The 12,710-nt window shown below is 34.0% G+C and overlaps 1 protein-coding gene across 1 annotated transcript; it reads left to right on the forward strand.

The window, feature by feature from the left end:
- Positions 1-4,737: 4,737 nt before the first annotated feature.
- Positions 4,738-7,199, forward strand: LOC128161069 (uncharacterized). The gene is made up of 2 exons (XM_052824318.1): positions 4,738-5,602; positions 6,589-7,199. Exons 1-2 carry the CDS (start codon positions 4,738-4,740, stop codon positions 7,197-7,199), a joined length of 1,476 nt encoding a protein of 491 aa, XP_052680278.1.
- The last annotated feature ends 5,511 nt before the right edge of the window (positions 7,200-12,710 follow it).

The following is a 12,710-nucleotide window of genomic DNA, read 5'->3' on the forward strand; positions in this document are numbered from 1 at the left end:
TTGATGATTTCAGATAATCTTGAATCCTAATGGGGCAATTTCTTTACTTTCGGAGAAACAAGCATAAAATGCCTTGTCCCTTGTGTATTGTATTCAAACTAACAAAGCTTTATTGATCAACATAGTTATGAAATTGACAAAGCTGTTATTTGAAATATTGTGTGTGTTTGGGTAAAAATTAACCCTCCCCCTTTCATTAATACCTGCGTTTGTTTACATTTTCCCTACAGTAAAAAACAGAACTATCTAATAAAAAACCCTCAACTACTTGTTAACAAATATCTGATAATTAGACTGACCGAATGAATTTCCACACTAAACTTCAGTTTTTATCTTGGCCTTAATTATCTTAGTAAACATCAAAATTAAACTGGTCAGTTGATGCACAGTTTTCAGCCTCTGAATTGATGACGTTGTCAACACCTGTAAGCCAATAATCCTGATGTGTCTATGATTTCAGGTGGGTTTGTTTTGAAAGCTTTCGAGGCCTAGCTGTGTCTTGCTGAGAAAACATGCCAGCACAATCTCTTTTTTCCTGCATTATATATAATTTGAGCAACATTATTATTGATAACACTTAAAAATATCAAGATTTTTAAAAAAAAAATTTATATCATATAACATAGAGACTATAACTAAAATAATGATCCCATATTATATTCTCTAATTTTCAGATTTTTTAGGGTGGGTCCTTATTCTCAGCAATTTGTGGTTATATTGACTATTAGCTAAACACATTAAATTATGTTATTTAAAGTTGTTCTTTTTTAATCATACCTAAAGTATTTACTTTTCTTAGCAGAATCTCGACAATATGTATACCACATTTTCATAACACGTCTTCAGCCAAATTCCATTGTCGTAGTTTAAAACACATTTTTAAGTAAACACATTTTATACATTATTACAAAATTTGAAATATCTCGATACAATTTTGTAATTTGATAATTAACATGTACATCTTTTTGCCTTTAAAAGCTAAAAAAAAATATAGGGTTAACATGCTTACTTTCTTCCTACGACCTTTATACTCTGTCCCAAGATATTTTGGATTCACGTTTGGCTTAATTGTTTGATATTTATAAATACCTCAGGATCCAAACGATGTTTATTCAAAAGTATGAAAAATTTCCAAGATTTCTCAGTCAAAACGCCCCTGTTAGCTTATCAGGTTTCAATACAATGCTAAAAAATGTGATGTCTACGGAGATTTTGCATTGCAGCAAGCCCGGATGATAACGTTGAAATATTGCGCGATGTATTCCGAGTGTATTCCGAATGGAGAAAAGATGTAAACCTCCCCCATTATAAATCTCCGTAAGGAATCTGTTTTCGTTCCTGTGAATTTTTCCGAGTGAAAGATGATAATGTGTCAATGAAATTATCTTGGAAAATATCCCTTTCAACTATTTCAATTGCACTTCTTTCACAGGTAAGTGTATTTTTATTAAAAATCGTCCAAACGTGAATCCAAAATATCTTGGGACAGAGTATAGAATATGTATATCCTCATTTCGTTTAATCGCCTTGACCTTGAAAAAATGGCATTAAATTTTCTTTCCAACAGTTTCTAAGTAAATTACAGTACCGATCAGACCCAATCTAACAGAACGTAAACCCCAACTAAACCCTGGGTTTACTTTTGTGGGTTTAGTTCGGGTTTACTAGAGTGGACCCAGAGTAAACCCAGTCAGAAGTAAACCCAGAGTGGACACAGAGAGTAAACCCAGTCAGAAGTATACCCTTGAAAGTAGACACTAACTATGTATTCGGAATATACAAAGGGTAGGAATTACAGGCAGTAGGATGGTAAGATAAAATACTAGTCTGCTTCACACTTCAGTGCATACAGTTGACCTCAAAAGCAATTTCAAAGTAAACCCAAAGTAACCCACGAGTAAACCCACAGTAAACCCCGAGTGGACCCAAATTTTCAAAAATTAAACCCCAGGTAAACCCAAAAAGTAAACCCGAGGTTTGTTTGGGTTTACTCTGGTATTAGGTTGGGTCTGGTCCGTACTGTACTTTGTTTTAGAAAATACAATTAACAAGAGGTCTCTAGTTATTAGCAATAGAAAAGGTTAGACAAGAAGGTTGTTAATGAAGTCAATTGTATATAACAAGTTACATATAACAACTAATATTTTTAAAATTGTTTATGACTTTAAAATAATTCTTCTCAAAATGTTTTGCCCTAAATCTTGTATCCATACGGTAGGTTTAGGATTGAATTGAATTATTTTTGTATTAGGTAACATGAATAAAGTTAACCACCAATTTCATTATGGTTGGCATGGGAATACCCTTTATGGAATACTTTGACACAAAATATATAAATATAATAAGGAATCATTATCGGAATATTATAAGGCAAGCTAATACAGTCTTATGTGATCAAATTTAAAATAAACCCATTTGGGCTATTCAATTTGATCCACCCTACTGTATTTGATCACTACATAATACTCGGAGAATACGAAGACAGACTTCAAGAGATTGACCAATATCTAGGATTTCAATTGAACTTTAATACTCATCTTTCGTCAGGGTACATAAAGGACCCTACAGACCAGTTAACTTAAAAGAAATTTGATTTTTAAGGCCATTATTTTCAGATAAAAATTAACTGATTCTAGGCAACATGCGTCATATTTATTGGATTTTACCATTTGATCTCTGTTTTTGACGACAAAACTTTTAAAAGTCTAATTTACCGCCGAGGGAGCATTTTAATTTCATTTTTTTTTTATTATTAACTATGAAAGCGTGTTCCTTTTACAAAAAGTTCGTGTCCTTTAAAGTTTTTGAGGAATATTTCAGATTGTTTACAGTGGGTTCTTAAACTCAGCAATTTTTTGGTTATAGTGATGTTTTTTCCGTTTAAATTATTAGCTAAACACATTAAGTTAATAACAGTTATTCTTTTTAATCATATTTGAACTACTTACGTTTCTAAACAGAATATCGACAATTTTCATTAAACGTCTTCAGCCAATTTTCATTTTTGTAGTTTAAAATACATTATTAGTAAATAAAAAATGACAATAACAAACCGTGAACCATCTCAAAAATCCATAAAACGAAATACAAATTCAAAGCAACACGGATCTTCAAATAGACAGAGGTAGGATCAGGTGCCTAGGAAGAGTGAGCATCCTCTGCTGACCGGTCAAACCCGCCGTGTGTTCTTTGTCGTAATCGGGGGGGGGGGGAGGGGATTGGAAAAGTCCATGGACAATTAGGTGATTAGTTATGGTCTAACAACAAGTTTAATGTTTATCCTTTAAAAAAGGACTACAATACGTGGACCAGTTGCATGTGTTTTCATCGAAAAAATGAAAGCCTTAAGATTTTCAGATTCCACCGACTCTAGCCCTCTGCTTTTAACCACTAAATTTGTACGTTGTATTACGTATACATGTATGTATAGCCCTGGCTTTTTATCTTAGAATTTAAAGGATTCATACTTCTAAAATAAATATGATCTATCTATGAATTAAGTTTGCATGTATAGTATCAGGCATTCGGTGAATTCTACTATTTGCGCACACATTACGATTCGCACTACTTTGGTACTACATGGGGCTAGAAATCTTATCTACACTATAAATCAGGTCAGCAAATTTTCAGGTCGATTCAAATTTTCAGGTCTTTTATATTTTTGCGTAAATAATGGATACGGATGTCATTAACTGTAATATCTCGCTTGTTTGTCATTAGATTTTATTCAAATTTTCATGGTTTATTGGAAATGACAATAGCTCACTATAGCACAAAATAGCACAAAATATTGTGAAATCGCTACTTCCGGTTTTGAGTTATTCCCCTTTGAATATTTTTAGTGGGTCACGTGTACCTGCAAAGGCTCCGAGTTGATCTGTAGCAAATAGTTTTAATTTACAAACTTTAATATAGACATGTAGTAGTTACCCCATATAATATTGTTGGTTATGTGCAGATACCCGATGGGCGTGGTCATAATGACACGAGGGAGCGTAGCCCATCGGGTATCTGCACTTAATCAACAATATTATATGGGGTAAGTTACTTGTACCATTGTTTACTAACATCATTATATATCGTAAAACATGTAGTCAGAATGGTTCCAATTTTGGTGCCTTTACAATGCACTGTGTATTTCATGTATTACTATTGAATGACTTTCTATCCACATCAAAAGATAAACGTTATTTTTTCTTAAACAATTATTTTAAAAAATCATTCGTTGTTATATCTTTTATTTCACATTTAATCATTTTCTGACATCTAGTACCGGTATTTGCTTCAAAGAATCTACATAAATGCAATTTAATATTCAAGAACTCATACATGTATCTGTGCGATGCCTCTGTTCAGAGAATAACTAGTAAATACGGTGTAAATTCAATTGATGGCGGTAGTTACTCTTTTAAAAATCCTATTTGCTACCTTGTATCTATAATACAATTTCTTCTTTTAATTTGGTTGTAAACACGTTTAATATACAATACAATGGATTTCTATATTTAAAATAATCAATGAAACATAAGCGAACAAATATATTTCCAGAAATATGTGGCGCGAAACAATAAATGACAAACGACTAATCCGATTGGCTGGAGCTATTCACCCTGTCCACAAAACAAGTTTATCATTCAAACGCGTTCTTATCACGTGATTTTTTTTCCATAATTATAAAAACTTTATACACGATACCCGTTTTTCTACTTACACGTGTTTCTCAATTTATTCGGACACATGAGTGAGAATATGGAAACGGAAAGTCTTTGGGACGAAACCATTGATGACATTGCCTTGTCCCAAGCCACTAACGAGATTGAGTGTGAGTATTTATTTGGAGAACTCAGTCTTAGTCAGTTGTCTGTGTTTGATATGGGCCATTTAGATCTGGGGGAATCGCTTACAGTAGACAGCATGATTGACACGCTAGAGGACAACTTCGAATGCGAACAAGAGGAAACAGCCAGGTTTGCTTTCGTGGAGGACCCTGACGTATCAAATCTTATTACCTCTACAGAGAGCAAGAATACGAGAAAAAACACCAATTGGGCCTTTTCCGTATTTATGGAGTGGAGAAAAGCGAGAATGGCGACTAAAGGAACAGTCATTCCTGAACTCGCTCTTTTTGATACCGAAAACATCAACTCATTACTGGGTAAATTTGTAATTGAAGCACGGAAAAAGGATGGATCACCCTACCCCCCTCGTTCTTTATACATGATTACTGTTGGCCTACTCCGTTACATGCGTGAAAATGGAAACCATCGCAATTTTTTGGACGAAAAAAACTCTGACTTTTACGAATTTCGTAAACAATTGAGTGCACGAATGGCACAACTGACGACCGAGGATGTTGGATCACATGTAAAACAGGCAGAGCCAATTAGCATTGAAACAGAAAACAAGTTGTGGGAGTTGGGTCTACTAGGCATCCAGACAGCAAAGGCTATAGTTAACACCGTATTCTTCTATAATTGTAAGTTATTTGGACTGCGTGCGGTGGACGAACACAGGCAACTCTCGGTGGATCAGTTTGAGCTGGGGACTGACCAGGAGGGAAAGTTTATCAAATTTTCCGGGAGAGCCAACAAGACTTATAAAGGTAATGGTTTTCCCTATTTTACCCTTCTCTCTCTCTCTCTCTCTCTCTCTCTCTCTCTCTCTCTCTCTCTCTCTCTCTCTCTCTCTCTCATATTTATGCAAATATGTACTTGTGGTAATAATCGAGCAAAACAGGCTTCGTTTTGTAAGATGCATTTTAACTAACATGATTGGCTGTATCTTTACCCAAAATACCTTTGTTAATTTGATCTTACTTTGAAATATTAATAATACCCAGTCCAAGGAATCTAAGAAAGATACGCCCACATATGTGCGAAAAGCATGCTCTCTATTTTCTGTAGGAAGCAAGTACATGTTCTTCATTTAGGTATTCAAGCGTGGTATAGAAGTCTTATAACAGTTAGCTTGATAATATTACTTTTTATTTGCTTTCATGAAATGGATACTTCTTTTGCATATACACTACCATTAACCAATCAGTGTTACCACGTATTTAAATGTATTGCTACACATGCATGGTCAGTCAAACTTTCATTCAACCAAAAGCGTGTGATTTGCTTGACCGTGCGTGCTCAAACTTTGTACTTCGATTACAATACTGCGCATCGATTGGCTGTTAGTTTTCAAGGCAATGAATACTATTTTGCATATCAAATACAGATCCAATGATAGCACTGACCAATGACAATGAATGATGATCTGCGACTTTTTGTAGTAAATATTAACACGTGGTCAGTCAGAACTTATTTTATATTGAATTAATCGGGGAATTTATTGATGATATTATAAGGAAATAAATGGATATTGTTTTTCTGATTTGGATACATAGTTTGTTAACAATATGGTAATTATAGTAATAAGATAACAGGAAGCAAACCAGGCTTTATTTGACCACCTGTTGATATTTTTACAGAGTATTTTACAGTTACAGTCCGAAATCATATATTATTTAGTCAACTGACTCGCAGCAGTGGTTTCTAAAAAAGGTAAATAATAAATTTTGTTTTGTTTATTTTTTTTTGTCAGGAGGCTTAAATCAGCGACATATTACAGCCAAGGAATTGAAACACCACTTTGCAAAAGAATCTTTTTATGAGATCTATAAAGTTTACATCCAGTGCGTCAAAGAAAAAGGTCCAGAACGTTTTTATTTACGACCACTAGAAAACGGAGAGAATGGAAGTGTACGATTCAGTTCCCAACCAATCAGAGTTAACAAACTGTCTAGCCTTTTAAAAAGCATGTGCACAGAAGCTAACATTCCAGGTTTCTTCACAAACCATTCAGGTAAGCGTACATGCGCTACATCCCTGTACCAAGCGGGAATTCCGGAGCAAGAAATAATGAGAAGGACTGGACATAGATCAGTAGAGAGTATACGAAAGTACAAAAGACCCTCCTCGGAAATGCTACACGAAGTGTCGGGTGCTTTAGAAGCTGGAATCCCATCGGCGTCGGGGGATGAGGTTGAGGAAACGCCTAACAAAAAGATTGAAAGTGAGGCAAAGGAGCATGAGCAGAAGTTGGAGTTGAATTTTTCCTGCACTATTAATTTAAAAATATTTAGTTTGGTAGTTGTTGCTTTTTTCCTAACATTGAGGGCGGAGTTTGAAAAAGTGTGGGGTATGTACAGATAACCCACTTTTTTAACAATAGAAAACACGCCAAGCTATGGTACAATGAGCGTTGTCCTTCTAGTTTTACATGTTTGATTAACGCACGTATACTTCTTAAAAAATTACATCGAAATTTATGTTTCAAAAAATGTTAAATTTTGCTTATATCTTTGCTCAATAACTTTTTAGTTGTTATTTTTTTTCTAGACACATATAGAACAAAAGTTGTGCAGAATAATAAGAGCTTTCATTTGATACCTAAAATGAGGGTTCTAGATCCCTTAAAAGTCTTTGCTTCATAACTCTAAAACGGTTAATTTTTCGATATGGGCGTCGCTGCAAAAAATGTTGTTTGTGACTTTATTGATCTAATTAAACTGTTTTTGTGTTCGGGTATTGCATATGCATAATATGAGGGTAAAAAGTAATACGTGTTGACCAGTTCTTGCGGCAATTTGGCCAAGTTAACGAAACTCTCCCTCGCCCGCGGCCGAGAAAATCGGTCACCATGGTCGCGGCTGGACTACCCAGCGGTCAGCGGTTATCTAATACCGGTACATGAGAGTTGCGTCTTTCATATGTGAGTTTTTTTAGCCGCGAACTCAGGAATTGTTTTAGTTTTGATTACACATAAAAGTTTATTGACTAAACGATTGGGTGTCAATTAAGAAATCCTTCAGTTAATTAATAAAAGCAATGTCGTTCTCAGTCTAAAGCAATATCAGACATAGATCAATTGTGGGTTTTAAGTTTAAAATAAATAACTTCTTTTTGATAGAATATGGTCATTATACTGCAAACTTTTCAAATCTTCCTGGGTTCTGAGCTGTACGTGCCTGTGCGTTGTACCTTTACGTAATCTACCCTTCGTCCACGGCCGAGGAGATCAGCCACGGCTGCACTACCTAGCGGAAAGCGGTTATCTAATACACAAGATTCGCACACCGCGACGCACACTTAGATGAACATGAACGTGTTTGAGTTTTTATAGCCGTAAATACAAGAACTGTTTTAATTTTATGTTATAAAAGTTTGTCCATCATTTATTTATTTAATTAAACATTTGAGTGTAAATGAATATTAATGAACGATATTAATCCAAATCGGAAACATTGTCAGACTTAAATTAATGGTTTGATTGTATATTTAAAATTGTTTGACCCCCCCCCCCCACAAATATTAATAAATGATGGTCATCCCTCGCACATGGCCGAGGAGATCCAGCACGAGTGGACAAGTGTTCCGCGGTCGGCTCGTGTTCTTCTACATGTACCTTATCACGTGTTCGTGTTTCATATTTTACACGGACAGAACTATATTTTATTATGTTTTCAAATATTATATAGGATTAAGATGAAAAGATAAATTTATTTTACTTGTACAGTTGATTAAGCATTGGTTTAAATTATACGATAGCGTACAAGGTAGTTTAAAGATCAAATCAAATTACAATCCAAGTTCCATATGTTACATGTTTGCGGTAGGTGCTAGCACGAAAAAAGAATGTCCTCAATTAAGGCATTTGATGATTATTTTAAAGAATATTCACATGAGTTTTAAACAACTTAAGATTAGATTCTATCGGTCACATATTAATCACTCTGTAGTTTTTCTTATAGATGGTTGTTCGTTTCAGTGTGGAAGCGAACTCATTGCTGCGTCCTCCCGCCCCGCTGACAAGTGCTCGCGCTGGATTTTTTTTTTTTTAAATTGGCGAAAAGATATCCAGATCAGTCGAAAATCATTTTTGGTGACTTCTTCCTATGTGTAACATTTTCTCCTCAACGTGTTTGACTTTCCCACCCGTTTGTATATTCGGTCAGTCTGTGTTAATTCAACTGCCACGTGCGACCGAAAATCTTGTGTCGCTTTATCGCACACAACTCAGAACATGTGTAATTGAGTAACAATTGGAAGGATGCTTTTATAAACAATAAGACTATTATTCGAAGTCAGTCATCTTCACATTAAAGATGTGAAATCGTAGCCTGAGAATGTGGCTAATGAATTAACCCGCTGAACACGCTAAATTTCTTTAGTTATGAACAGAATAATTCATAATATATTATAATTGAAAGTTGGAATTCAAAGGAAGTTTTGTTCTTGGGAAATACGACTACATTATGCAATGCAGTCGACGACTACATTATGCAATGCAGTCGATCGCAATAGAAATCATCAAAGTACTGCAAGTGTCGACAGATTTCTTATTTCTTTGAAAGACCATGATAGTTCACTTGACTTGCAGACTATAGTATAGCGACATATCTGCCTCCCAAAAATATATGCGCTTCTCAAAGTTACACTTAAGTGCGTTATTTGGGATTTTTTTTATTGCTAATTGTATGAAAATTGATAAAAAAAAAAAACTTTTAATTGAAGTTGTGTATTATGAGGTTGTAATGCAACTTAATTTACTTACAAGGTTAGCTACAGCTAGTGGAATACTAATTTTAGATGAATACCCTATATATTAAAATAGAAGATAATAGTTTCCAGAACTATAATACTATGCATTTGTATATAAAGGTTGTACCCTCATTTGTATGGCTGTAGGTGAGGAGGTAAAGGTGTATTGATGTACATACAATGTATGACTGCACATACGGATTCCGGACCGTGGCTACAGACGATACCCATGATAGTCTTTTAATACATCAATGCGCAGTTTGATCTAGAAACTGACCCGTTTCATAACTTCTTCGAATTTCTCTAACACCTAATTCCATCCCAGAATTCCAATTTACGCAAGCGCAATTGAAGTTTTTTTTTCAATTTAATTAGTCAACCCACTGACATAAAAATAAAGGTTTTGCATATTGTTACATCGTCGAGAGAAGTAATATTCATTTCTGTAAATAAGTTTATTTAATTCACGTTACATAGTGGTGTCTCTATGAAACAGCACCATCTGGTGTAAAATTTAGATGCTCGCTTTTGCATAAATTCTCCCGCTGGTCTTTTTTTAGCTGATTATATATTATGCTGAATGTCCAAGTCTACTCGTATCATTAAATAAAATCAGACGACACACATTTAAAAGACACACAAAAAAGAAGTTATCTTAGAAAAAAGGTTACGTGTTTTGTAGGCGGGTTCGGTTTAAAAAAAATACAATTCGTGACATTAATCATGAGTACATACTGTTTATAACAATGCTTGCTACCATTTGAAAACATTAAACATCTCATGTTTTAAAGAATTTTTGAAACGATTACACAAACTGTGTTCGACAAATATTTTTCCTAAAATATTTTCTTCCTGTCTTTTTCAAAACACGTTTTATGTACAGGTTTTCAATCACAACACGTTTTTATAACAAAAGCAGAACTGAAAGTTTAGTCATTATAATCGTTTGACACCATATCACATATATTTTCAACCCGCAGCAACAACGGAAGACCTACTCGTGGTTATGTCACGAGCTCTGTTCTAGTTTCATTTTCTTTTTCTACCACATTTCACATGGAAATATAATAAATACACCCACAAAGTCATTTTATTTGACGCAGAACATAAGTTCAAATATATCATTTATATAAAATTTTATGTCATTCAGGTCTTTAGTATTTCAGGTATTTAGTATTCCCTATGTACCAATCCCAATACATTGTTTTGAAATAAATGAAAAATTCCTAATTTTTCGAATAGATTATAGTCTCGAGAAAAACGCGCCTAACACGACAGTCTATGATCTACTTTAAATTTAAGAGTAAAACAAAAAATGTGATATTTTTTAAGGCATAAAACATATTTCTGCATGAAAATATAATTTTAATTCATAGCAAATTAACAGAATACATGTATTAATTTTATAAAAAGACTATCCCGCAGAAACACAGTCACAATATCTAAATGTATATCAAAAAACGGACCGCCTTCTGGCGGCCCGTAATAAAGTGCAACGTTATATGATTTTTTTCTTGATCAGTTTAATTACAATCAGGTTCTGTTCGAATTTAATATTTTCAAATTGTACTTGAATTTTACGATTTAGTTTCAATTTATTGTTAAGATATAAGTGTATGGTAGTTGCCTACTGTGACTGACAATTAATAAGTTGATTTTATCCATGGATTGAAAATATTAATACATGTATTATTTTTAATTCTCATTTTTATAAACAAATTTTTATCAAAATAATTAAACGGTGTATTTGACCGTATTTTGCATGTATTTATAGATATTTGTATAGTGCATCAATTAAGACCATATTGGGGGGGCCCTGAAGTATCATTTTTGCAGCCAAAACGCGTTTCCGGTTTCTGTTAAAAGCACAATAAATCATATTAAATTAATGGAAGCCGATATTAGTGTCTTTCTTGTAAAATCATGTTTTAAAAAGACCCTAATCAATCTATCAAATAATCCATGAAAATTGATGTGTTGCGCCACTTTAAACTGTGTAAACTAAATAGTGATGGAAAATCGGAAGAGGAAACCTTTTGTATGTACCATTTTAACTTCCATAATTTTACAGCAACGAAATAGCATAATAAAACACACAAGGAATGCAGTTTCTAAAAATATATATAAAACTAATACCTAATATAAAACTTTTTTAATTGCTCATTTATCCAGACCTGGGAAAAAAAGAGTAGGAAATACAACTTTAATTATTATAGAGTGAGAGTGGGTGTATGTTGTGTTAATTTCAGCCGTGAACAGGGGCCTTAACTAGCGTTTTGACTGTTTTCTCATTTGAAAGGACCCACCACCCACCCCCACCCCCACCCCACTTCCACACACAAACATACAGTTCATTATAGCCCATAAACATCTTGGAGCATCGCCTTCTCCACCACAACATACTTACAGATAGCTTAGCCTAATCCGTTAACTACTGTAGGAACATTATAGTAGGCCCAGATGAGTGGGGGTGCTCAAAATATTAGCGATAGCGAGCGCAAACATTGTTTGTATCATAGCTTTCGATATACATAACTCTAAACGTAGTCGTACCAATTATTGATCTTCTCTGATTTTCAATAAGTCGCCAACGTAAGGTCGGGAAAAATGATAATTTGCCAAAGTGTATGAAGAGTTTAATTATGGCGTCATAGTTAATTTGCATTATTTTATGCACTTTATGCAATTCGAGTTGTATGGATTAAGTGGTTAATTTGTATGAATAATGTCTAAAAGGGGTCCATAAAAGAAACTTGTATTTTATTATATCGCCAAACGTCGAAAGAATTATATTTGACAATATAATTATGACAATATATCGTGTTCTATATAAAGACACGATGCGGTGTTGCGTTTCCGTAAATAAACCCCCAACAAATTCAAACGAGGAAAGTAAATTAAAGCAGATACACGTCACATCATGTGATGAGGAACAAACTTTAAAAGCCAATTCGCTCTATATACGATACCCATATTCTTTTTGTTGGATCAATGTTGCTTTTGTGTTTGTTTATTGTTGTTAGTACAATATACAGAGGATAGTTTTATGCATTAAAAAGTTTGTGGTTTATGAATGTGTAAAACCAATCAGTAAAAAACTAAGTTATCAATTGAAAATACAAA

The sequence above is a fragment of the Crassostrea angulata genome, chromosome 8 (assembly GCF_025612915.1).
Source record: "Crassostrea angulata isolate pt1a10 chromosome 8, ASM2561291v2, whole genome shotgun sequence".
Classification (NCBI taxonomy): domain Eukaryota; kingdom Metazoa; phylum Mollusca; class Bivalvia; order Ostreida; family Ostreidae; genus Magallana; species Magallana angulata.